Genomic DNA, 27,601 nt, shown 5'->3' with positions numbered 1-27,601 from the left:
TTACATTTAGGTTCTTGATCCATTTTGAGTTAATTTTTGCATATAATGTGAGAACCAACTTCATTATTTTGCTATTCAGTTGTCCCAGCATCACTTGTTCAAAAGACTGTCCCCCATTGGTCTTGGCCACTTGTGGAAAATTATTTGACCATAAAAGTGAGGGTTTGTTTCTGGATTCTCAATTCTAGATTATATATATCGATTCCATTGATCTATTTGTCTGTCCAGTACTGTACTATTATACTGGAAACTTACTATAGCTTTTTAGTTAAGTTTCAAAATCAGGAAATATGAATATTCTGACTCTGTTATTTATTTTCCAAGATTGTTTTGGCTAATCTGGGTCTCCTGAATTTCCATATGAATTTTAGGATCAGCTTGTAAATTTCTACATAGAAATCAACTTTTGTTTTGACGGGGATTGCATTGATCACTTTGCTTCCTGATGACACTTAAAAATGAATATGCTAGGTTTATATTTATATCATGAAGTTTTACTTGAATAGCAATGTGGTCCCAAATTTTCCTATTAAACAATTAGAAAACTCAAAGGACATGTTTATTTTGAATATCACACATGAACACAGGGTTTCAGTTTGTTTAAAGACTTTATTTCCAACAGATGTTATAGTTTATGAATCATAAAAATCATCAAAATCATCGATGGATGTGTTAGGGTTTCTAGGACGCAAAGCAGCTTCAATTTCTGAGTTACTGTCATCAGACTCACCCCAGAAGGCTGGAAGACAAAACCAGACAGCCATCTAATATTTCTGCACTCTGATTAAGAGTTTAGAAAACAGCACAGCAGGACTACTGTTAACTGGAGCACGGGCCTGCAAAAGGCCTGCTAGGATGCTACATGATGTATCTGACCAGACACACCTGGAATGCATGTCAACAGTGTACAATGTATACAGTGTGTTGAAAACACGCAGGATACTTCCTTTCCCCTTCTGTTGTGCTCAACTCTTTGCTATACCATAGGGATTTCAAATCAGGGTTAACCCGGAAGCAAGGTGACCTGGGGTGTTCTAACAGGCCTGGCCCCCCTTCACCTCTGCTGCTCCTCCACTTCCTTTCCCTCCATTCTGTACAAGAGCAGAGAGGAGAAGGGAAAGGCATGGCAGGGGAATAAGCAGTGATGTTTAGCCTGAGACAAGACTTGGGTCCACATCCTTTATTTGGGAGGTGATCCCAGGAACCACGGGGGGAATGACGCAGGGAAGAGAGGAAGCCAATGAAGGGCATGTTGACCAGCAGGTGCTGGCAGTGGATGGGAGGCTCAGTCCTGCTGGGGACCCTTCTGAGAGACTGTAGCACTCTCCTCAGATCGTCCCAGTGAAGAGTGAGGAAGCCAGGTAACTGGTTCACCAATGCCCCTCTCTTGTTTGAGGGCTGTTCTCAGCCCAGGGCATCAGCTCCCTGGCCCTGTGGGCTGCCCTGTGGGGGCTGAGCACCACCCTGTGGGCAGAGGGAGTCCCCGGACACAGATACACAGCTGCCTGGTGTGAAAGGCTGCAGGCACAGCTGTGAACTGGAGCTGAGGGGACCTCCAGGTGGTCTGACGGGATGTGGAGGGGCACAGACAGCATCTACTACATTGAAAACTCCCCTGATCACACTGACATCCATGTGGCAGGACCTGCCAGCTCTGTGCTGGCTCCTTATACACGACTCCATTTAATCCTCGCACCAGCCTGGTAAGGTAAGTATTTCTGTCTCCATTTTACTGAGCAAACTGACGCTGGGAGAGGTTAAGGAACTGGCCACAATCTTGTGGGTGGTCAAGCTGGGAGTCCCACCCAGGTCATCTGACCCATGCTCTCCATCACAGTCCACTGGAGTTGGGGCTTAAAGAGATAGGAGCAGAGCGAGCCCTAGCTCAGCAGGGGACATGGCACAGTGTCATGGTGGAAAGACGGTTACATTCTCCCCATGTGCTGGGCATTGAAGGATGAATCAGAGCCCACTGGGCTAAGGGGAAGGGAAAGGAACTTCACACAGAAGGAATGGTGTGAGCACAGGTACAAGGCATAGGTATGGCGTATCTGGAGAAAGCTGACTGTGGCTAGACCCAAAGGAGGCAGATCCTGGGAGGAACAAGCTGGAAAGCAGACGGGGCCAGACCACAAATGGAGAAAGTTTAGGCTCTGTCCTGCAGGCAGTGGGGAGGTATTGGCAGTTGTTAAGCAGGAAGGTAAGAAGGGTAAATCAGGTTTTGGATGCTGGTGGCTAGGTGGACAAGTCAGGGGCTGGGAGGGTATGGATATGAGGAGGCCAGTTAGAGTTACTCCAAGAGCCCTGCCACGTCATAAGCAATGGAGACTTGTGGGGCACAGGCAGTGAGGGTGGGGAGAGAGGCAAGAAACCTTCCGTGGACTATACGGGTGTTGGCAATCAATGAGATGTGGTGACCAGGAACCCCTGCACATCACACTTGCAAATGAGACTGCTCTGCCACTGTGCTCCACAGCACCTGGGTGGCCCTGTCTTTGAAGAACTGTGCCCCAAGACCCCCTCAGACTCCAGCCCAGGGACAGCTGCGAGGGATCACAGACACGCCTCAGGCCTCACATGAGGGTGTAGAAAACGAATACATGTCACACACAACTTTTTCATTCAAACACAAAATGAAAATCTGGTGTCCTATGGCTTAAAAATCTACCTTTTGACATGATTTACTTTTTTTTTCAGTAAAAAAAGCTCCACTAAGGTATAATTTTCTAGGCTAAATATCTGTCAGTGTTCCCTTTAAATTTAGTGCCCACTTCCTTATTTGCCATGACTAAGAGTTATTTCTCTTACCTTTAGACTTTAAATGGGTCATCAGTTTCGTTTTGTTTTCATGCCTGTAAAATAAAGAAATAGCCTAAGTCCTGAAAAAAGACAACCAGACTAATATTTTTACAATGAGCACATTGAGGAAGAAGCATTGTTATTCACTGAAAGGCCAGAACTTTACATTTATTTCCCAGATTTTCTAAGCAAAAAGAAAATGTTGGGACCCACTATGCCTTGGTGGGAGGGTCACTGCTGCGAAGGCATCACCCCGCCCATATGTCCCCCTTGGTCCTGCCCCACCCCGGCTGTGCCGTGTGTGCCAGGGCCCATGTTCTTCCTGGAGGATGGTCATGTGGCGGCCGAGGCAGAGGACCCATTTCCCTGCAACAGTCCTTGGAAAACACTGACGTGTAAAGGTTTAGCACTTTTAGGCACGCGAAGAGCAAAATAACCTGAAGTAGGAAATTGACGATGTTAGAATTCTTGAATGCTGGTTTGGTTGACAAGGTTGGTGGCAGTGTGTAGGGAAATGGGGAGGACCATGGGAAGCATTGGAGGGTAACTTGGCAAGACCTAGGGGCTGATCAAGTTGGTGAGGAAGTTAAAATACTTACCTCAGTCGAGCCAATCGCAGCAATACTAACAGTTTAACAAAGGAGTTCAAAGTAGACGTGTGGTAGAGAAAAACACAAGTATCATGCACATCTGCGCTTAGGATTCTGTGTATCAAATACATAAACATGCTGGTGTCTGGAGCACCTAGTACCTAGTGACTTGTCGACTAAGGCCAATATGACAAGCAAACTGGCCCAATGGGACATGATTTCTCCATGTGCCTTTTCAGGAGCTGTTGCAATTTTAATGAATTTAAAAGTCCCCTCTGAGAGCATCATTTGAATTTTTTATTATACTTAGATTCTTTAAGGCTTGTACTGAATGGTCAAAGGAGATATTAGACAAGAAACCATGACCCTGCGCTGGGTGTTTTGCTTCACACCACGAGCCGCCACTGCTCTCCTCCTGGCCAGGCCCTGCTCCTCTGGATGCAGGCAACACTGTGAATTCATCTTTTCCTCCTCTCTGGGCCAAGTCTGGTTTAACCTATGACTTAAAAATCTGCCTTTTGCCTTAATTTACTTTTGTTTTTCTAGTAAACATAGCTCCACTAAGGTATAATTTTCTAAGCTAAATATCTGTCAGTGTTCCCTTTAAATTTAGTGCCTGTTTCCTTATTTGCCATGACCATGTAGTGCCCACGCCATTGCTCCATGAAGAGCAGAAGACCCCTACAGCCATCTGGAAGCTGACAGCCATGGTGCTGCCAGGAATGTGGGGAGCTGCCAGGAAGGTGAAACTACAAGAATCCATCTCACAGAAAGCGCACACACCTGTGCACACGTACAACAAATGCAGCTGTGGGCTGTACCTACTATTTCCCCACCTCCCATTCCTGAGGACATGGAGCTAGGTGCTGGAAGGGAGGCAGATTATAAAAATGCCGGTAGGGGTGCAAAGAGGGGCTGATTTGCCAGCCACGGGCAGAACAGATCACTGACAGCTGGGAGAACTGAGGCAGTGGGCAATGCTTCACACCTGAGCAAGCAAGGCGTGTCCTGGATGCTGCTGTGAAAGACAGAGAGGACTTCCCAGGCCTGGATGAGGGACAGGATGTGGTGGGTAGGGCATCAGGGATCCCCTGACACAGGAGAGCAAGGGTACAGAGTCAGGCAAGTTTAGGCCAGGTCTCCATGGCCCCAGGTCATGTCTCTGAGCTCCAGAAACATACAGTGCCCACCTGGTGGCTCCACTTGGCTCCTCCAAAGTGCCTCATGGTCAACACTCCCATCTATGACCAAACTCATCATCCTCCAGCATGGTCCTCTCTACCCTCAAAACCCAGCCCTTCCTCCTGTCTCAGCAAATGGCACCCCCAACCTACTAGTGCCTCCCAAACCCCTCTCCACTCCTTTGCCCTCCACACCTAGTCAGCCCCTAGGGTCCTGCCAAGTTACCCTCGAATACTTCCCGTGGCCCTCACCATTTTCTCTATGCACTGTCACCAACACTGGTCAACAAAACCAGCATCTCTTGTTGCATCCCTCCAACAGCCTCCTAACTGGTGACACCACACCCATCTTGTCCCCTTATGATCCATTTTCCACTAAGCAGCAAGAATGGGCTTTTCTTTTCTTTCTTTTTTTTTGAGAGACAGGGTCTCACTTTGTTGCCCAGGCCAGAGTACAGTGACATCATCATAGCTCACTGTAGCCTCCATGGAACTCCTGGGCTCAGGGACCCTCCTGCCTCAGCCTCTGGAGTAGCTGGGACTGCAGGTGTGAGCCACCACGCCTGCCAAGAGTGAGCTTTTCAAAGTGAAAATCTGATCACTTCACTTTCTTGCTTAAAACTCTTCAATGCCTTCCTTCCCACTGGTTTTGGCACAAAGAGCGAAATCTTCAACAGTGCCTCCAAGGCGGATGCCCCAGATGGTCGGTCCCCCGAGGCAGCCTTCCCCATTACCCACCCCCACCCCCCACCCTTAATGCCAAGTCCTCATCAAAGTTGCTGTTTCATACCCATTTGTGCAGCTAACTGATGTGCCCCCCCGCCCCTAGGCTGCAAGCTCCATGAGGGCAGTGACCATAACTGCTTCAGCATGCCTGGGTAGCTCAGTGCTTAGCACTTTACAGGGGCTCAGTTCATATGTGTAGAATGAACACGTGAACCTCACTAAGCACATGGCCCACCTTAAAGGCACTTGATCAATATTCAACAGTACAATATTTGATTTGCATGTTTCTACTTAGTATGTGACTTCAGAATCACATTGTTCAAGTTTCTTTAGCTTCTCTGCTGGCAAAGAAAAAAAATAAAAACCCAGAAAAGCCAAAGGAGGAAAAAAGAGACGGAAAAAGTCATGAATAATGCTGCAGACATGGCCATGTGAAAACCATCTATGCACACGAGGGTCAGTGGTCACTTAACTCATCAAAAGCAAGTCAACCAGCAACGCTGAGTCCCACTGCGGAGATGATCCACCGAGCATTTCGGGGACCCTCACTTGTGCACCGGGCATTCTAGGCAAAAATGAATTCCAGAAGCCGTGTCTCCACAAGGCCGCTTGAACTTGCTTTTTCTGTTTGTCCTGTGGTTACACAGTGTGGCTCTGAGAACACTTAAGCCACAGGAAGCCAGTAAATGTCCCAGTGAAACGTGAATTAATTGCGTAATGGTTGTTAATTGTCTGTTTTATTAGTTTTCTCACAAGAAACATGTCAGAACTAAGTGTGTATAGTCTACCCACTGAGAAGAGCAGAGCTTTCCAGTGTCTTCTACTTCCCCCTCACGACTAAGGGGCAATTAGTTTTCCTTTTGGGAACTCATCTCTGAAAGTCGATGTGACACTGCAATTCAAGGTTGATTTTTATTACACACGATTCTTAGGGCCAACATTTCTTTCTCTGGGTCATTACCAGTGTGTAAAGCTAAGGCAAGGCTGACAGGGAAAGTATGGGAACTTTCTCTGGAGTGCTGGATGTAGCCAACTTGTTTACTACAGTAAATAAAAGAAAAACAAAAATAAATTCATTTAAGAAAGCATAAGAAAGGAAAGTCAAAGTCATAGGCCATGGGATCTGGTCACCATGCTCCATGAAATGTGCTTGGAATCCAAGCGCCTAGTCTCTGAGTGTGTGGAAGTGATGTTTCTATCTGATAAGGCAGAGGGTGGCAAAGGTTTTCTGTAGAGAGCCACATAGTAAACCGTTCAGGCTTTGTGGGCCACAGGGCCCCCAACTCAACCCTGTGGCTGTAGCACAAAAACAGCCATAGACAATTTGCAAACTAATGTATGTGGCTGTATTTCAATTAAACTTCATTAATAGACACTGAAATTTGAATTTCATATAACTTTCAGGTGTCATGAAACATTATTCTTCTTTGACTTTTTTCTCCAACCATTTAAAAATGTAAAAACCACTCTTAGCTTGCAGGCTGTGGTCTGGGCTTGGCCCAAGAGCCATAACTTGCATGTTGTAAAAAACTGCCAACACGAGATGCCTGTGCAGCAAACCAAGGAGCCCGCTTTCCCCCTCCACGGTCTCTCGTGGGTAACTCTTGGGAGCCCCAGGCACAGACTTGGATTTTTTTCCCTAGAAGTTTACAATTAGATGGGAGGTCCTAATTCAAAATAAACCATTTTCAGGTAAGACATCATAGATAATTGAGTAAATTCAAATACAACCATGTTCCGCTGGTCTCATTATAATGGGACAATTATCTGCAGGTTTTTCCAGTAGGTTTGGTAATTTTTTCTCCCAGCTGTACTGTGAACACCAAGTACCCCATCAGAGAGATACTTAATTGTTACCATCTTGCTATATTGGCTTTATCACATATCTTCCCTCTGTCTATTCATTACGCCATCTTATTTTTGGATGCATTTTGGTAATTGCTTATAAATTCCCCTGCTATGGATAAAACATATTAGGATAATTCTAATCAAAGTCACTTTTGTTCTTGTCCTTGTTGAGCTTAAGAAGTTAAGGTCAGCCAGGACCTTAACAGAACAGGGCTTATCTAAGAGCAGCCATGGCACCGAGTAAACACCCTATATCTGTAATCACGATGACACAGTGCATTAACAAAAATAGCAAAAATTATGTGTGTTGGCTGCTCATTTTATAGGAGTAAGAGGTTAACACAGCTAGAAATGGTCTACATAGTCAACATAAATACAAAATTAGATGGCAAGGATTACTGTAAGCATTAAGTTTTGCTTTGTGGAGCCAGCAAGTAGAGAAAAAAAAATAAGACAAAGACTATCTAAGACTAAGAAACCCACTATTAAGTTAGGGCAGAGAATTTACGGATTATCAACCCAGAGCCTTCACTGTATGGGTAGCTGAGCCCAGAGAGGCTGAGAGATGTGTCCTAAGACACACAGAGCCAGCTGGTGGTGGTGGAGAAGTGCAATAACCGAATGCACACATTGCAAACACCCGTCTCCACAGGGCCTCCTGAGAAGCGGTGAAACGCCAGAGCAGGGAGAACCATGTCGCAGTGTGTGACTGGTTGTGTGAGCGGCTTTCAGGAGCTGAGATAGTGTCAGCTCTGGGGCCAGACAGACTCGGCTCCCAGTGCTGAGCTCTGCTCACTGTGTAGTCCTGGGCAACTTCCCTTCCCTTCTGAGCACCAGTTTTCTTGTCTGTAAAATAAGAAATTGTAATGCCTTCCTGGCAGTGTTCTGATAAATTGAGAGATAATCCCGTGTGGGAGCCGCACACTCAGCCTTCAGTAAGTGCTGGTGCTACGCTGTCACCGCATTTGGGTGAACAAAAGCATGTGCTTGGCTTGGTGATGTGCAGCCCTGGGTTCTCAGCGGAGGTGGTGAGTACTCAGGCAAGGGGCAAGGAATGGTGAGGTTTGGAAACAGACTGACAGGAGACAGGATGGAGATGCATGCAGTTTCGTTCTTGAGGGGCATGATGGGCTGGGGCACTCAGGACGGGGACGAGACAAGGAAACTGCCTCAGCCAGGCCTTCCACAGGCAGGGGCAGAGCAGCTAGTCTGCAGTTCGTTCACTTATTTGTTTGTCCATCTACCCACCTGCCCATCAGCCATCCTCCCAGCAAATACAATAATAAATTAACGGTGACACCATGCATCAGGCTCCGTGTTAGGACTGTGGCAGAGAACAAGACAGAACTCAATCTCTGTCCTTGCGGTGCTCACGTCCTAGTGGGGGAGGCTAACAGCAAAACAGTAACTGTGACACAGGCCAGAAAGGGCAACTGAGGGGTTGGCTGAGAATTGATGGCAGCGAAACTGGATGCTCCAGGCCCCCCAAAATGTACCAAGAACCGCCATGCCCCTGTCAGGGTCAGGGCCATAAGCCAGACGCTCTTCTATCAGCAGATAAGATGGCCATCAGGAAAGGACCCCAATAAGGCTCTCTGTAAGTATGTGCACCCAGGTTCTGCCCCCTGAAACTGTAAATGCAGAGTCCATGAGCAGAGAGGTCACAATCAAAGTGGATTGCCAGAGTCCCCTTGAAAATGTGAGTCAACACACACATACACACACTCGTGCAGCTGAAGTATGTGATGCCATACAGCGGTGAGGACGCTTGTGCAACTGACTTTTATAAAGAGGAACACTGGAGTGAACAGGGGAGCTTTATATATTGATGTTCACTCACTCAGTAAGTTCCACGGTTATCTAGCACGGGTGACTGAGAAACTGCCCAACCCAACGAGGAGCTCACACTGGGTGGAGTGCAGGTACCAGCAAGCGGCTCCCACCCCTGCACTACAGGTGATAACAGAAATAGCCACGGGTGCCACAGGGTGTGCTGTGCGTGTCCTGTACAGCCAGGACCTCTGCTTAGGAAACTTTCAGAAGCGTGAGTTAAGCCTTGAAACATCTAAAAGGCATCAACCGGCCAGGTGTGGTGGCTCACACCTGTAATCACAGCACTGTGGGAGGATCACTTTAGGCCAGGAGTTTGAGACCAGCCTGGGCAATATAGAGAGATCCTGTCTCTACAAAATAAAAATAATTAGCCAGGCATGGTGGTGTGTGCCTGTGGTCCTAGCTACTTGGGAGGCTGAGGTGGGAGGATTACTTTAGCCCAAGAGTTTGAGGTTACAGTGAGCTATGATTGCACCATTGCACTTCAGCCTGGGTGACAGAGCAAGGCTCTGTCTCAAAAAGAAATAAAATAAAATAAATAAAATAAAATAAAATAAATAAAAGGTATCAACCAAGTGAAAGAGTGGGGCAGGGCATTCCAGCAAAAGAGCAGGAATAAAGCCAGGGACATGAAATAGTATGTTGTTATGAGGGTGTGACACACAGCCTAGTGCTGTTAAGAATGTTCATGATATAGCAAAATTGCACTGTACCCCATGAATAGATACAAATAAAAAATAAATGCATCAAAAACAATTGTTCACGAGCAGGAAGGCATGGGGGAGCCGGCTGGCAAGGGTGGGCAGGCCAGCCATGCTTAAGGGGATGCTGGCAAGCAGGGCCCCTTGAGAGATTTGTAGCAGCAGAGGTAGGTATTGGATATTCATTCCTGGCCCTAAGTGGGGAGGAATTTGGAGAACAGAGTGGGTGATGTCCTAATATTTGTAACACACTGACTTTCAACTTCATGGTCAATATCAGTTTTTTTTTTTTTAAAGAAAATTATCCACAGCCCATTACCAAACATACCCAAGTTATTGTGACTTTGAGGCGATGTCTGTGGAGTTTGGCAGTGAACTCTGAGGGCCCTGCCAAGAGCAGTCTATGGTGTCCAGGATAACAAGGAATGGCTCCCAGCAGGAAGTGTTCTTGCAGTTCTAAGGTCTTATTATAAGGCTGAAAATAACTACTTTTATTAAAAGACATGGTCTCTAGATTGTGAATTCTAAAATTTTTAATGATTCTGACTGCTAGCTGAAATCAGTCTTAAAATTTCTCAAGTAGCATCATCAGCCAGAATTTTCCTCAAAACACACGTTTCTGAAAAATAGAAGGCAAAAAAAAAAAAAAAAAAAAAGGCAGAAAGAAAAAACTCCCAATGACCGTGCCAACAAATCTCTGTAAATACTGTTTTAAAGGCCCACCAGGCTGAGACGCTTTTAATTTGACAAAGTCTGAGCGCCCCCTGATGGTTAATCAGGGGTCCTACAACAGATACCATTTTTAGCTGCTTGGGGTCAACTTGTTAACTTTGTCCCTCCAAATAATCAAGCAAGTGATCGTCCTTATGTGCTCTGTGCAGAAAAAGCAAACTATGTGGGCTTATGAAAAGAAATATGGAATATTTAGGAAGCTGCTAATTCAGTAGAATTTAAGGAGAATGTAGTTTTGCCAAGCCAATGACAAAGAAGGGTACTTTTGAGAACCTAAAGGACTTTCAGGAAAAATTCATTTTTATTTCACTGGACTATTGGTTCCTTGTGATCTTTATGTTACCCCAGGGAAAATGGCACAGTGATCAGGCAAGAAGAGACAATGCCATGGCCCCCATTAGAGACTCAGCTGCAGGCTGGCGCCTTCCACTGGCTACTCATGTCACTGCAGGGCTGGCATGGAATGCCACCCACGGTGGCCCTGCCAGGGTGCAGTGGCTGGGTGACTTCTGCTACCTTTACCCCAGGCAATTATGTTGCAAGCACATACCCTTTTCTTTTGGCTAAACATTATCTCGATCCAACCAGTAAACTGAATTTACAAGGCAGGAACCAGTAAGCTTAAGTTACAAGGCAGGCTGTTAAAATATACTCTCCATTGAATAAATGGATCCGGGAGAGTGAAAACCGCTTCCTAGGGAAGGTAAAGCAAGACAATGTCTGCAGAGGAGAGGAAGCTCTGGCATGCACCCCTGAACAAAAGGGAACAAGTGGTCTTTACTAGGAGAACGGCTTCCTATTAGGACTCACTCCTTCGTACATTATGCCTTTCATCCCCACTCAACCACAAAATGATTTTGCTGAAGCAAATACAATGGTAGAAAAAGATTTACACTGAAAGAATCTTTAATAATAAACTGTTGCCGATCTGCCTACTTGCCCGTGATTTATAATACAATAAACATCGGATTCTATTACGGCTCATGCACTGAAGCTGCTGCTCTGAAAAACGGAATATGAAAGCACCCGGACCCCACCACCATCACCATGAAATGAGCATGTATAAATGTGCTAAGAGTATCTCTTTGCATCTTTTATAGCTTGTGTGTATTAATCTGTAACGCTTATTAAGAAAGTCATTGCTATGCAAAGCAGCACCCAATCCCTTTCTCTGGCTTTTCAACAGGAGTGCACTGTTTAGCCAATAGGACGGACCCTCTGGCCCTCATTCTGCATTCATCACAGGCAACATTTGCACAATGTATCTCTCAAAGGCGGCTGAAAAGAAGGCCTTAATACTCATGTAAACAACTGCAAACCAATTACTTAATGAATCAGGCCCACACATAATGAGGTGCAGACAAAGAGCTATAAATGCATTTTTGCACCCAAGCCGCTGCTTTAAAGTAAAATCCCTCAGCTGTAGTTTGGGCTTAACTAGCACATCATAATTATTGTCTCTAGGACATCAGAGGAAGCCTTTTTTTTTTTTTAAGGTCCAGCGGGTCTTTTTTTTTTTTTTTTTTTTTTTTTGAGGTTGCTCATCAGCTCACTGACAAAATAGAGCAAAGAAGAATTTTTAAAAGTGCTACAGCAGCACTGCACTGTTATGTTTATTCTCAAGTACTGGGTTTCGAGACCACTTGTAAAAGCAATAAAGCACAAGGAGTGACTGCAGTAAGTGGGATCCTTAAATGTAAGCCTCTAAGAAATTTCAGTGAATCCAGGCACAAATAGCAAAACCGGAGCTCTCCAAAGCCCAGGGTGGCATATTAACAACACCAAACCCAGCACAAGAACCAAACCGCGACAAACAGCACACCAAACCCACGCACTCGACGCCCAGACCTTTACGTCACTGGATTATTATCAAGTGTCTAGAACTAAGGGTTCCTTGAAGACCTTTTTGTGGTGGTGTTTTTCTTTTTAAAGGGGGCAATGAGATTACTTGTAACTTATTAGGAAATTAATTTTATGCAGAAACAATAGTAATAACAAAAGGCCTCTGTATCGATTTTGAAGGGGAAAAAAGTTTAGTAAAATATCAATATTTAGTGAAATATAGAAATATTTCACAAAATGTGAAATTACCAGGCTGAGAAATGTTCTACAAAATCCAATTGCTTTCTGAATGCATTTAAAAATTGCCCAAAAGAATATACACAAAGAAAGTTTAAGAAGAATTGGGGTTTTTAGTGCCTCTAAAATATAATGGAGACAAACACTTCTAACAATCTTTAAAAACTAAAGGGATGTATTATTAAGCCAGACAGTAACATTAAACCCTGAAAACTATCCGTAGAATTTACTGTCCTTTAAAATTTCTTTTAGTGTACCTAGAACTTGAATTTATAATATAATCATAAAAATATAATACTTTACCACTCTTCCTGTCCCACTTATCTCCCACTTCCTTAAAAAATACAGATGAAAACCCAGGCATTAAAGACAATAGTTTTTGATAATTAAATGAGTATTTCCCTAAAATCGAACTTTTCAAGTTTCTAAAAGCAAGAATTTTAGAAAATCAATCTCAGTTTAATATATTCCAGGACCCATAATGTTTTTACAAAATATAAATGAAAATAGAATTTTTTCATTTTAAAAATGAAAAGTTTTGGATCAAATTATTTTATCTTATGGGACATTATGTGCTACATTAGAAGTGCAAATTTCCTCTTTCAAAATTTCATCGGGGTAAGTAGTTAATCCACATGTAATGCAATCGGTCTAAAGGACACCTTTTAATGAGCAATGCAATTATGAAAAGAAACTTGCTATACTGTTTTAAATGATATTTAGCCCAAAGCCAAAGGGTAGATATTTCATCAGATGATTGCTTATACTCCCATCTATAAATTCTTTCTAAGTGATCTAAAGCCACTGCATGATTAGTATTTTATGTTAATGACAAATTCAACACACTTATCATTGCTCAAGCAACTTACAAGAAGTGCTACAGTGTAACAAATGTGAAAAGATAAAATATGTTCTTTATGGAAAATAAAGCATCAGAAAAGGAAAGAATAATCTAGCCTAAATACTTGGTAAAAAAGAGGAATATAAAAATGAATATCCAGCAATAGCTTGTTTATATATCAGCCATCTCAGAAAGAAGAAACATGCCACTTTATTTCTTTTAAGGCCTTATGTTTTCTCTCTGCCCTTTTTCTGACAACCTCCATTGTGTGGTCTCTAAGCAGTCCTACTGAGAGCAGCTGTAGACGCTAATTTGTGGTTCACTGAGGTGTCAATTGAGTCTTAAACCAAGGAAACAACAGCTGCAAAACAATACTTGGCTCTGGTGCAAATATTTTCAAAGGTAGACTAAAGTTTCAACTGTTATTTTAGATAAACAAAAACCCAAACCATAACCCTCCAAGTCACAAAACAAAATAATATGCAGCCAGAGTTTATTCATCATGTAGTGACATTTCTCATCTTGTTGCTGTTATTCAGAAAGGCTTTCATGACTTTACCTTGACAAAGGACTTCCTTCCCTAGATAAAAAACTAGCTTCCGAAGTGATTTTGTTAGTTGTCTTTGTCTTCAAGGTACTGCTGCCAAAATTCAAACCTGTAATGAGCACAAACACGGAGAGTGTGTGTTAGATGCCATGCAACAACGAAACAAAATGAAGAAGTGGCCTCATAATAACTTTGGTGAAACAAATGCCAACACAGGAAGATGCTGTTCAAGCCCCAGAAGGCAAGGGCGCTTCTGAGGCAAGGAGCAAAATGTTGGTAGAATTCTGAAAGGAGTGTGTGTGGGGGGGGGGGGGGCAGTGTTCCTGTGATACTGAAACAGAAGCCCCAAAAAGTAAAAAATAAAATCACCCAAAGAGCTCAATTTTAAATCCCAAGATGCACATGTAAACACATAAGTCTCTATTATGGCACAAAGCACAGGATAATTCTCATTGTTATGATGCATCAGCAACAAGCCAGGTCTCAGAAATACCCGACACCCTGGATGACAGTTATACACCCTACTCACCCTTAAGCCTCTCTTCCAAATCCTCTATTTTTCATTCCACAGAGGACAATGAATGTCTATCGAAAACCACCACGGCTACTCTTTAACCAGCCTACAAAGGTTGAGGAGGATGCACAATCCACCTCTTTCCCTGAACTGGACTATCCCCACAATGCGCCCACCTGCAGGGGAATCCCTGAATCCCTGATCTCTGCCTCCTGGGAGTTCTCAGTCTTGGATGTTTCTGCTATAGGTCTGCTTCTCAACTGTCAGTCACCCGAGATCACAGATCGTGCATGGGCATCTTTGCAAAAGGCATCCGCTGACTTTCTAACCTGTAACTTGCCTGCCTGAATGTAACCTCTGCAGCAAAGTGAGTCTCTTAACAATGTATCCACATTCAGCCCGAAGAGGGTTTCAACATGCTTAACAGGACATGGTCTTTTAAGACTTGAAAACTATGGTTCAAGGTTTAAGTGGCTTTCCTTAGTGACAGGTCTAGAAACAGAGACCTAAAATAGCTCACTCTGAAAGTAACTGAAACATGCACTACTTCTTTGCTAGTTAGGTTTGGGGGTGGCTCGTTGAGTTGAGTGCACATCCCCACCATTACCTGTAACAACGCTGTGAAGTTTCCCTCCGCTCTCCCAACCCACTTTCTGCTTCTCTTTGGAGCTCCAAGAAGTCCCCAGGATCAGAGAGAGAATAGGGGTGAAAAGGCAATGCATGGCCAAAGGTAAAAGGAATCCCAGGGGCAGTATCTAACTATAATCACAGCAAACACCAGCAGAAGCACTTCTGTGATTCTAATGCCAGAAAACCTGGAATCTTACAAAGCACACAGTGTAATTTTGCATATGGAGTGAAGTAATTGAACCTAGGGGTTCTTGACTATACAACCCACAGGTGTTATTTCCCTTACAAGTAAATTAATAAAAATGCATTAATTATTAGTATATTAATAGTTCCATAATTTTTTATACACATCCAAGGGACTACAACTTATGTCAAATTTACTCATCCTTTGCACTTGTCCAATTAACTATCCAAAATATACTTACCAAAAACAGATTTGTAGAGTTGCCTTCCAAACTATATGTGTCTGCTAACCAGCTATCATATTCCGAGGAAGGCATCAGTCCCCTGGGGCCTCATGTGTAAAAGGACAGGGAGGGATAAATACCTTCTAAGATCCCTCTGCATTCTAAGTCTGACTCAAATGCTGAAGAAGGTGATGAAAAGCAAATAGTTAAGAGTTTGCAAGCTATATCTATCCAAAGTGATGATGCCTTCCATCCGGACAGAGACTCTGTTTTATTCCCGCATACACTACAATGTCTTATGTTTGCAGAGTTCAAGTAACCACTACTACCACCATGGCTGGCTCTTCCCAGGGGCTTTTTGCTACCAGGCACTATGCTGTATATTTAACGTGCAGTAGCTCACCAAATCCCTCAAAACAATCAGAATAACTGAATTCTGCAACAACCGACCCTACTACTAATTTTATCTAGGAAATAGCTCTCCAAACAGAGATAGCTAAGTATGATGCACCGTAAGTATGTCCCTAGAAAAATGTCTGTCTGAAGAAGACATCTTTGAGGCAACTGGGAAATCTGAATATGGACTGAGAATTATATAATATTTAAAAATCATTGTTCATTCTGATAGGTAAAATTATGGCATGGTGGTTATGTAAAAATAAGAAAGCCATTAACGTGTATTTCCTTCTATATTAATCCATTTTACTTTCACAAAGGGGGTTGAGGTGACTTATAGCTTAAAAAATGGTATAAGAAAGGAAAACCACAGAAAATAATAAATGCACAAGATAGTATAAAAACACAAAGAAAATTACAATTAAAACAAAACTTTAAATTGAAGGAACTATAATTAAGCTTAAAATGTAGCTTTCCTTGGATTTATAGTCTTTTCATTAAAAGAACTCAAAATCTCCCAGCATTCTGGTGAGGGAAGGCAGCCCAGCACAACACTGCCCTTTGGATGATTAGGAAGCTGGGAGACTGGGGAAGAGAGGGAATTTGGGGCACCTCCTGTGGTGGTTAGTGACAAGCTACTTTCATGACATGTCAGACAGAATCCAAGGGCCTGTAAGGGCCTTCGCCATGCTGGGGCAGCATGTACCCAGGATAAAGGGCTCTTCCAAACATCCATTCGCTAAGGATGAGAAAGTACTCACTTATTCTGACCTGGTGACAGCTTGTCACAAAGCAAATTCCAGAAACCTTCAAGGAATGAATGACTCCCCTTCCCTGAACACAGCACTGGCTGCTGCCCTTGGCCCCTGGACACTGGCTTTGAATGTGACTCTGCCCTTACTCACCTGACAATTGTGATACAGAAGCACTGGCCTTTTGAAATTTGTCTTCAGTTACATTTGTATTATCCTGAAGGGTAGACTTCTTCAGCAACTGGTAGGCTTTTGTTTCTATAGATTTAAAAAAAAGCACAGAAATACTGAATTTTCTATGGCCCAGAGCAAAGTTGCTTAAATTCTGAGATTAACACTTTTCAAATGCATGCAAATTATTTTTTTGAAATTCTGAAAACAAACAAAATATAATTTAGCTGAACCCACGTTTCAAGATTGAAAGACAAGCTGCATGAGTTTGTTTGAAGTGGCTGAATTCCAGTCATTATTTTGAGTGTGTCTGTGGATAGGTTTAACATCATAGCAAAATAGTTTCTCTTCCCTCTAGGCCTTACAGAAGCAGCTACAGGAATGAACCAGAAGAGACAGCACTAACTTCCTAGGTGGTCAGGTCCCTCAGGTGCTTCCTGACCTGGCTCTTGGGCTCTCCCACTCAAGTGTGGGGGCTCTGGGAGAGGGCCGGGGGTGTGGGGAGGTCAGGAGGGGCAGGGGTAGCAGGATGAGCTCAGAGTCCCACAGCGGAGGAAAGCTCACCAAGGCTTGCTATGGGGGAGGAGAGAGTGGATCTGCAGGGAGCAGCAGCAGCCTGGACTTGGCCTGTGTTCACAGGCTGCCCTCGGCCATGCAGGGCTTTTAGCAGCATTTGCAGTAAGCTAAATTGGGGAAGACTGTTGGGAAAAACAGCAAACAAAATTTACACAAAGAACCCAACTGACACAACCTTCCTCATCACTTTAAGTCTTGAGGGAGGGCACCTGGATAAAATGGCAGATAGGAAATTAGAGTTTTAGCATAGACGTAACAAAACAGCATCCATGTCCACATTTCCAATGTGGCAACAAAAGGATTCCTGCTGTCAGTGCCAGCAATTGGCACTGGCAATCACATGCATTCCTGCTTTTGTTGGCTCAGTTTAAGAACTTAACCACGAGCCCCTTATTACTGGTTTAAAACTACCATCACACTGAAAAATAAAAATATAACATATCTTGCTCTACTGAAAACCAATCAAGATAAAAATGAGTATTTAAAATGAGCATCATACTTTGGAATATTAAATACTATATAACTAAAATATGTACAGATCAGGGATTCTTAACTCAGAAGATAATAAATTCTAAGGCAGTCCTTTTTAACATTGTTGGGTTGTGAAATCAGTTTGGAATACTGAAACTAGTATTTTGAAAAATGTAATAAATACCAGATGCAGTGCATGCAGAAGGGAAAGTACTGTTTCCTGTAATGTGCAGGTATGTGTGTGTATGAGTATGACCTGGGGTAGAAAGTGTTTCCTGGTGAGGTTGGTCCCATTGTCCCAGGATGGCTCCAACAGGATGGCGTCGTAACACCTTCCAGCTAATCCTAACGTCTGTGTTACCTCACATGTGATGTAAGGTAATTTTGGGAGAAGGAAGATATTAATAAAATCAAAGACAGTGTCTGAACTATAAAGAATCACTATCAAAAAGGTGAAAATGCCCTGCTTTTATTATATAAAAATCACCCAGGCCAGGCGCGGTGGCTCACGCCTGTAATCCTAACACTCTGGGAAGCCGAGGTGGGAGGATTGCTTGAGCTCAGGAATTCAAGACCAGTGTGAGCAAGAGTGAGACTCCATCTTTATTAAAAATAGAAAAATTAGTCAGGAGTGGTGGTGCATGCTTGTAGTACCAGCCACTTGAGAGGCTGAGGCAGGAGGATCGCTTGAGTCCAGGAGTTTGAGGTTGCTGTGAGCTAAGCTGACGCCACAGCACTCGTCCAGGTAACAGAGTAAGACTCTGCCTCAAAAAATAAATAAATAAAAATAAAAATGAGCCAAAAAGTTTTTCAGCTTTTAGGATACAAGTCCAGATCTTCATGAAACTTATTTGGCCAAGGAAAAGATAGCAAAGACAGAAACTTAAAAAGAAAAAAGAAAAGGAGCAGCTTCTTGATTAAACAAAGGCTCCCGACTGCTGGAGGCTGGAGCTGTGTTCGCAGGTCCTCTTGTCGATTATCTTAAGGAAAATCATTTAGCTCCAGTGAGATGGCTCTCCTGCTTCTCAGAAGCTAGGAGAACATGTGTCATTGACGTTCAAGAGAGGACTTCTGTGAGAAACATTGAGCTAGTAGTCCTGAGGTAATTTTAGATTTGTGGGGATTAAGCATTCTGCCCAAATACAAGACACTACTGATATTATTGCTGGTCTGAGTCTACTAGCAAGGGAGGAAATTACCAATGTGAAGTGAATTCACTTTTAGCAACAAGGGACCATTTTAATACTCTGAAAATGATAAGCCCTTTCCACGTTCTGCACACTGGTCTCCTTCCTTTCCTTCTTGATGAACGTGGGCTCTATAATTGGGCTTTCCCTTCAAGACTCCGAGTCTGCTGTCAGCTGATCAACAGTCTTGGAGATGGCTCACTCTTCTGCCCCACTCAACCAGAGCCCAATCCCTTTCCATCCATGCTCCTCACTGGTGTTTCATACTCAAATCTCTGCAGCCCTTCTCCAAGCAGAGTCACTGAAGCCCACTGGGCAAGTTTTATCTGGGAATCAGCTGCCCTGGCCTCAGTAATGAAGGGCTGGCAAAATCAGGCTGAGGACTGCTGGGCACATTGCCTACCCCCAACCTCAGTGCGTACCTCCTTCAATGGTTTAAGGGCAAAGTGAAGTTTAAAAGGTACAAGGATTAAGTGCATTCACTTGGAGAACAGACACTAACTGAGGCAGGACCAGAGACATTGAACCAGCTGGAGAGGATGGCGCTGCCAGCACTGCTGCCATCTGACGGCAGGACGCCTGTACTGAGGATCATGTGCAGCAGAACTGGAGTTGTTCTCCCCGGGGCATGTATCATCCCCTTGCTTTAGTCAGAACTGCTGCACAGAACAACATATGAAGGACTGGGAGATGATCTACATAGGAAAAACAAAATTAATAAGATTTAGTTAAAAAAAACCTAGGGGAGATTGAAGGATATACAGCCTGCATAGAAACAAGGCTGGAGAAAGGAAGGAGGGTTCAAGGACATAGACACTGCACGTAGACTGGACAAGGTGGGGACTGTGAATGCAGATGCCTCTGGGGCCAAGTAGGTACCACAAATAAGTGACTCTCACCAGTGGGAACTGTGGCCAGCCCTGTGGCAAGCTAGAAAGCACATGCCCTGTCCATAGGGGACAGCTGTTCCTTCGCTACAGCCAATTGCTACCGGATGGGAAAGTGGGCCTGCTCTTGCAAGACTTCTGCCTTTTCTTTCTTTCTTCTTCTTTAAATAAAACACTGCACAGGCCAAACAGAACATATCTGTAACCTTGAAACTAGACAGTAGGTGAGCAATTTTTTGTGTTCCCTGAAAGTGGTACAAGAACACGTAGGGAAAACCTGCAGCCCGAGGATATAAGCTAGATGTTAGGGAAAGATTTCTCTTTGAAAAGCTTGAAACCCTGGAATATGTTACCCAAGGAGGCTGCGACAGGTATATGAAGATTGTTAAGTAGCTGTCTGTATCATCAAATGGACTAGGTTTCAGACTCTTTAGAGGCAATAGAGTACTTTTTGCTAGGAGTTCTCAAACAATTTAGGCATCCTCCTTAAACAGCCTAGAAGACTTGACCAGGATGCCAATTTCATGAAGCAAAAGGGTAAATCTACGGATGTTTGTGGCAACTCAAGCTCAAGTTTTTTTAGAAAGAAGACAGTGAAGAATCAAGGGGTTAAAAGCTACACTGTGCTGCCTTGCAAATTCAAAGTTATTATGAATGAAAAAACAAAGGAACAAAAGTAACAAATCTAGAAGTTCAAGTTAGCCTGCTATAAATGATGAAGGAACAAGGTTCACATATTTCCAAGGGGAAAAGAATTTACTTTTCTCAACTGCAAGTAAACTCTAAGTCTGGAAATTTGAGAACTGGGTGGTCAGTTAAGGCTTCGCTTTCTATGATAGCCTGACTTAATACTCGGGGAAACACTTCCTCCCATTGGTAAAGTTAAACTCTCTGAAAATATTGAGTAGTGAAAATGAATAGATAAAACAAACATTTCTAAAGAATAATTTTCAGCTGGAATGTTCTGGTATACACAGAAACAAATACACATGCACGCTGAAGCTTTCAGTTCTGAATTTCTCAAACATCTATTATATACTCAAACCTGTGTCAAGATTTAGTTTAAAAAGTAGAAAATATTGCAGTTTAAAACATAAAACAAGGCAAGGGGTTCCATCCCATGCAGTATCCAGCTCCAGGAGGTTAAAATCTATCCTGCCTATTAATTCCAGACTGATGATGTAATGAGATAAATATACTTTTCTCTACTTTGTTACATAAGCTGCCTGAACCCAATCATCTATCTTCCTGCAAAGTGCTAAAGGATCAGTGAGACTGTTTTTTTTCTTTTTGATATGCATTTTCTGTCTAGAAAATAGAAACAGCTAGAAAAAGAAAGTGAAAACATGCTGAATAAAGGGAGGTAGGAGAGAGATGATGTTGAAGAGAGGAGAATGAAAAAGCCTCAACTTCTTATCTTTTATTCTCTTTTATATGCAAATGTACACCTGCTATAATACTTCTAAATCTACAAATAAAAAGAAAAAGAAAATATCTGATGAACAAGTGCTTTTAACAACCCATTACAAGAGCCAGATAAACACGTGGTTCACCAGCCTCTAAGGAGTGTCTCAGAGGCAGGGAATCTGCCCATTGCTTTTGCAGAAATCTTTAATGAAAAGAAGAGTTGGGCCCAGAAAAGGAAACACAAAGGGAGATGCAAACAATACTATCACTACAGCTAGGAGAAACCGACCTTGAACCGACAAAGAACTGGGTATCTTCGAGTATGGAAGGATAATTACTATTCCTATATGAAGTGTGCAGAAATTTAAAAAAATGAATTTGAAAAATATTTTCTGTCCACTGAGTTTCCCAGCACCATTACTTTTCATGTATCTCAACACCCATTGGAGTTTTTTTCACATTATATAGATGTGTTGCTGACATTGCAAACTCATTTTTGAAAAATAAAATAAAAATTGTGAGGTATATTTCTTAAATTAATTGATAAGATATATATTATCACTGAAAATCCAGAAATCATTTGCCCAATAATCTGCTTAAATAAAAATGAGAAAATAGGATGTGGGTGCTTTTGCAATTCTGAAAATACAAAAAAGTCATCTATAAAGAGGCAGTAAGTCTATGCAAATATGAGATATACAAGTTTGGATGCGTAACCAGAAGCTCTTTTCATGTTCAGACTTTCTGCAATAAACTCCACCCCACCAGTAGACATAGGCCTGTAAATCCACGGTCAAGGTTGCCCTCCGCAATCTCAGGAAGAGGGCTGACGCATCAGAAGAGACACGAGCCACCTGGGACTGCTTAAGAAAATACAGATTTACATTATAGTCTTAATTTCTGTGGGGCAGCTCAACAATGAAAGGCTTGTAACTGACCTTTAACAAATGTTTCCAAAATGAAATGAAACAGTTTGCTGGTATTACTTCCTACATAAATTTATAACCACAATGCTTGTCACTTAACAGCGTTCAATCTTGGGAGGTAAATTTTCAATTCTCAAACTCATGGAAACTTTGACTTTTCAAAGCTTAAGCAATCTTGATCAGAAAGCTGTATTTTATTGGTATAATTAAATAGTTTTTTAAAAAACAGTATTTTTAGCAATTTTAACTCAATTATTTATATAATGAGAGGAATCAGGAATAATGTCTTAGTCCGGACACAGTGGCTCACACCTGTAATCCTAGCACTATGGGAGGCCAAGGTAGGAAGATTGCTTGAGCTCAGGAGTTCGAGACCAGCCTGAGCAACAGTGAGACCCCATCTCCACAAAAAACAGAAAAATTAGGTGAGTGTGGTGGTGTCCCAGGTACTTGGGAGGCTGAGAGGCAGGAGGATCGCTTGAGCCCAGGAGTTTGAGGTTACAGTGAGCTATGATAACGCCACTGCACTCTAGCCAGGGTGACAGAGTGAGACTCTGTCTCAAAAAAAAAAGAAGAAAAAGAAAGAAAAAGAAAAAGAAAGAAAGAATGTCTTCATCATCAAGTAGTAGTAGGACTATATAGTAGGACCAGGAATAATTACTGTATAAGATGCTAAAAATGTAAAATATGAAAAAAGTCCTGCTCACCCCTGTAGTAGTCTGAATAATGTTACTGTGTCTGCCTCTCCCACCACTATTTGGAAATAGGTTCTTTGCAGATGCGTTAGTTAAATCTCTCAAGATGAAATCATTTTGCATCTACCGTGGCCCTAAATCCAATGGCTGGTATCCTGACAAGGAGAAGGGTACACACAGAGATGCAGAAAAGCAGGCAATGTGAAGATGGAGGCAGAGACCACAGTGATGCTACCACATGCCAGGAGCCACCAGAGGCTGGAAAAGGCAAGGAAGGATTCTCCCCTAGAGCCTTCAGAGGAAGTACAACCCTGGTGACACCTTGATTTCAGACTTCTAGCACCCAGAACTGTGAGAGAATAAACCTCTGTTGTTTTATGATACTTTGTTACAATAGCCCTAGAAAAATAATACAATCTTGACTACCAATTTGATTAAAGTATCTAAAGGCTGACCTCTTCTTTCTCTCAATTTGAGTTTCCAGTGTAAAATAAGGTGCTATACACCATGATCTACAAGCGCTCTTTTAGCTTTGAGACCCCTGTTCTGTAGTTCTCAAGCCTAAGAAGTCACCTGCATGTGTTATAAAATAGTTATCCCTGGGTCCCACCCTCCCAGAGGTTCTGATATAATTGATCAAGTCTGTGGCTGGGGCATGGATATGTTTTAAAACTGCACATGAGATTCTTCCATACATACCCCTGGAGAATTCCTCTCAGCCCTCCAATGAAGAGCGCCTTTTCCAGAAAGGTGCCTTTTATTCTTTCATGGCCACATTAAATAAATACCCCCACCACCCCCCCGTAACATAATGAGGAATACTTTGCTACTGCAAGCAGCAGGCTGCAGGCTGCAGGCCCCATGGGTTAAGCCCCAGCAGGCTGGCCCCTGCCACAAAGACAGGGCAATGTGGACCGCAACGGACAATCCAACAGCATATGGTGGTTCCTTTGGTTTTGCACAAGTTGGAGGTTCCCTGTCCCAGGCTCAGCAGGTAACATGTCCTTACTGATTATTGTCAGGAAGGCCCTTCCAGAACAGGACAGGTGAAGCATGTTCCTAGTAAAGTCTCAGTACTGGAGGTGTTATGACACTATATTTTGGTGGCCCAAAGTTGTCACGGCAGTTCTTTCTCCCAGCATAAATCTTGTCCCCAATGACAACCTAGCCACTGTATGTTTCTAGCCCTTTTCCAATTTGACGTAAAACTCAAACAATATTTTGGGAAGCACTGCCCAGAACTCCAAGTGGCACCCTCCACATCTTTGCTGACCTCCTGGAAAAGATTTTAAATGGACGTTTTAGTATGACCTTGAATATTTCAGCTTGCCAAAGAGTATCAGTGAGGAATGGCACAGTCAGGCAACCACTTTCAACACAGCTTGACCAAGAGAATTGGTGTCAAAAGAATGAGAGGCTGAATGGACATTCTTAGAGGCTTAATCCTCTTGAGATAAAAGCTGAGAGCCCTTTTCACATGGAGCTTAAGGAGACTAGTTTTGCCAGGATGGGCACGTGGGGTGGGAAAAGTATTGGTGGAGTGAATGACTGAAAGAGATAGTATTCTGGCCTGAATCAATAAGCATTTAAGGAAATCCCTTAATATTCCCATTTTTATTCATTCGTTTGACAAATTAAGTGCCCACCGTGTGCCAGATACTGTGTGAGGTGCTGGATTTTTATGATATTTAGCACAAGCTGCCCCATTTGCTAGAACTAAAGCTCACTTAATGCTGAAAGGTAAATTTAGTGTGAAAACAAATAAAATTGCCAATGTGGGGAATTTCATTTTGGGGATATGTGTTCAAAGGGAGACTTTCTCTCACAATCTAGATAAGCATCACTTTCCTCCTGGCCTAAGTGTTTCAGGGAAACACTGACCTGAATAGTCTATTTAAACATGGTCTCAGCGGCCTAAGTATGCTCTGGCTTGCTCCACTTTATAAAGGCCAAACCTTTTGGTACAATCCACACTCGGAAATCCTTGCAAGCTACCCACCTCTCCAGGCCTTGCCCAATAGAAAGGAAAAGTATGGCTTTGTTCATCATTGTTCTCAAAATCATCCTAGCAAAGTTCATCTCTTGTTATGATATACATTAATGTTTAATTGACCCAGACATCCTGATGCAGCTGACTTTCTGATAAAATAAAAGAGGCAGTGGTGGAATAGAAAAAGTTCAGGACTTAAATCCTGACGTTTGTGTTCAATTTAAGATCCAACTCATGAGCTACATGGCCTTGAGCAGGATACCACCTTTCTAATTTTCTGTTTGACCATTATATAATGAGTTACTAATATTTACCCTAAAGAACTGTTGTGAAGCTTAGAGATGATAGGGCTTAGTGAGGGAAGGGATCTGGTATTTTGAAGACCCTGGCATTCCAGTATTCAGCCCAAGTAAAGGTGTAATATACATGTAAACTATATACTACTCATTATACACAGAAAACCACATATTCATAGATATCAAAACTAATGTTTGATTTCTAACTGGGTTCTCTTTAGTGAGAACTAGACTAATAAAAGGGGTAGATTGTGTTAACAACAACAGATCATACAGGCTGTGAAATACTTACTCTGTTTGTGTGTGTAGGGGTATAGGTACGTGAGGGTTTCTATGTAAATCTTAGCATAGAAAACTCACACACTCCATAATGATGATTAACAAAGCAGATGCCTTCAAAGTGAGGGCAAACTCTTTTAGGGGGGAGCCCTCAGCCAAGAAGAACTTTGTTTTGAGATGATAAGCAAATGAGAAAGGGAAATAAAGATATGAGACTGTTAGCACATTTGATTCCATTAGCACAGAGTGAGAATCACAGTCTCTTAGCATTAGAAGCAATGTCAGGGGTCCCAGAAACAAGAATTCCTTCCACTGTGCCCCTATAAGAGAGTCATAGTTCCCACCATGGTTCAAGCACACATCACAGAATCTCACACCTGGAAGACACTGAACTTGGTTTCGCTGAAATGAAGAGCTAGAAAGTTCTTTTGTTACTGAGCTACACTCTATAATTAAGCTCGATAAAGGTTCTGCCTTGTACCGGCAGCCCCACAAATATTTAAAGAGATATTGTGCCCTTCTCGGGTAAAACATCCCCAGGACGCTCATCATTCTGAAAATGGTGTAACTTTAGAGCTCCCATCCCCAGCTTCCTGTGCCTGCCTGGATTTCACTTCAGCCTCTTTCTCTACTACATCTCTTCTGAAATGGCTGTAAAGCAAATAAAGACACACACAAGGACCCCACACTGAAGAACACTTCTGGACTGCTGGAAGTTACTACTGTAACCTTCTGGTCAATTCCAGGAACAGCTTTAACAAGTAGTTTTCAATCATAACATGTGGGTATAGTTACAGTAAAGTAACCCAAAGTCTCATTATAAAACAATCTCATTGACAAGGGAGCTTTCCATAAAATGGAACTACAGGAAAATGTTGAAGATAATTTTAGTGTATTGAGAAAACTGGTTCCCCCATTAGATTCATTGTTTTAAAAACCATTCCACACATATGGGTGTATATTTTCCAAAGCATGTTCCACAGAACATTAATTCTGTTGGTTGTTAATAGGAAGTATTCCATTTTCAAATAGATAAATTATTTGAAGCTCTAGGTTTGCACTTTTAACAATTCCTTTACTGAAAGTCTTCTAAAAGTTTTCAATATGCTCTTGTGTATTATGCAAACTGCAGAGGGACAGAGAAGAATCACCCAGGGTTTGGCCACAAAATATGTATTCGTTGAAGTATTTTCTGGGTGGAGCATTGCCCAGAACACATTTTGGGAAATGCTGCATCAGCACATCAACATGCGTGAGGCAGCACATCAGCCACCTGGTGATCAGGTGCCCTGCGCTGTCTTCCACCGTGAGCACGTGAGGGTCACTGAGGGTATATAGGCACTCACAGGCAGAGATGTCTGGGCCTTGACCAATCAGTCCCCAGGAGCCACTTTATCACCTGTTTGAGATTATTCTCTAAGGGTGTCCTACAGGACTAACTTGAAGTTCCAAATGTATCATGAAACTCTCTTCAAGATTCCTTTTTGATAAGATAAGCAAATCATCAGTTCTGGGTTGTTGTGTTCTCAAGTGGCAATTCCTTGCGGAAGCTAACTTAGTGGTACTGTGGGGAGCACGGTCTCTGGGGAATCCCAGCAGCACCGTGATTGTTGGGTGGGTCTTGGTCCCAACTAGCTCTTGCAACTCAAGGAAGGTGAGCAGCTGCCAAAGTAACAGGCTGGAGATGTCCAGACTCTATTCTGGGTGCTTGTCACAGAATGACTCTGTGACACTGCATTCCCGCTTCCCCTGCTTCTTTTCCCCTTTGAGTTTGCTTTGTGAGGTTCCTTATAACTAGACATCACTGGCTTGGAAATGTAAAGGATTGTGGGGGCCAGCACATAAGACCAATAACACTATTAATGTTCACATGAATATTACAATTATACATTGCAGATAATATGTATTGAGCAACTAGTATCTGCTTAGGACTTTTTACCCACATGATTTCTTTTAGTTTTTTATTTTTTATTTTTTTTCACCCACATGATTTCACTTAAACTTTAGGACAACCCTGTCAGGTAGTACATCTGCCTTCTCAGTCCAGAGGCTCAGTAGGGATAGAGAAACAGAGCAAGGAGTGAAAGAGCTGACACTGATGGCTGTTTCCAAAGCCCCGGCTCAACTACTACATCTCCTC

The 27,601-nt window shown here is 42.8% G+C and overlaps 1 protein-coding gene across 1 annotated transcript in view; it reads right to left on the bottom strand.

The window, feature by feature from the left end:
• Window positions 1-589: 589 nt before the first annotated feature.
• KIZ (kizuna centrosomal protein) overlaps window positions 590-27,601 on the bottom strand; it is a 110,017-nt gene continuing 83,005 nt past the window's right edge. The window contains exons 10-13 of the mRNA XM_045528231.1: window positions 16,730-16,834; window positions 13,890-13,986; window positions 2,809-2,852; window positions 590-739 (exon numbers count right to left, since the gene is read on the bottom strand). Coding sequence (XP_045384187.1) covers window positions 633-739; window positions 2,809-2,852; window positions 13,890-13,986; window positions 16,730-16,834 — 353 coding nt within the window. The 3' untranslated portion in view covers window positions 590-632. The remainder of the gene's footprint in view (window positions 740-2,808; window positions 2,853-13,889; window positions 13,987-16,729; window positions 16,835-27,601) is intronic.

Source organism: Lemur catta, chromosome 17, assembly GCF_020740605.2.
Source record: "Lemur catta isolate mLemCat1 chromosome 17, mLemCat1.pri, whole genome shotgun sequence".
In the NCBI taxonomy this organism is placed as follows: domain Eukaryota; kingdom Metazoa; phylum Chordata; class Mammalia; order Primates; family Lemuridae; genus Lemur; species Lemur catta.
Note: the sequence above shows the minus strand (reverse complement) of the source record. Positions and strands in the feature narration are given on the sequence as shown.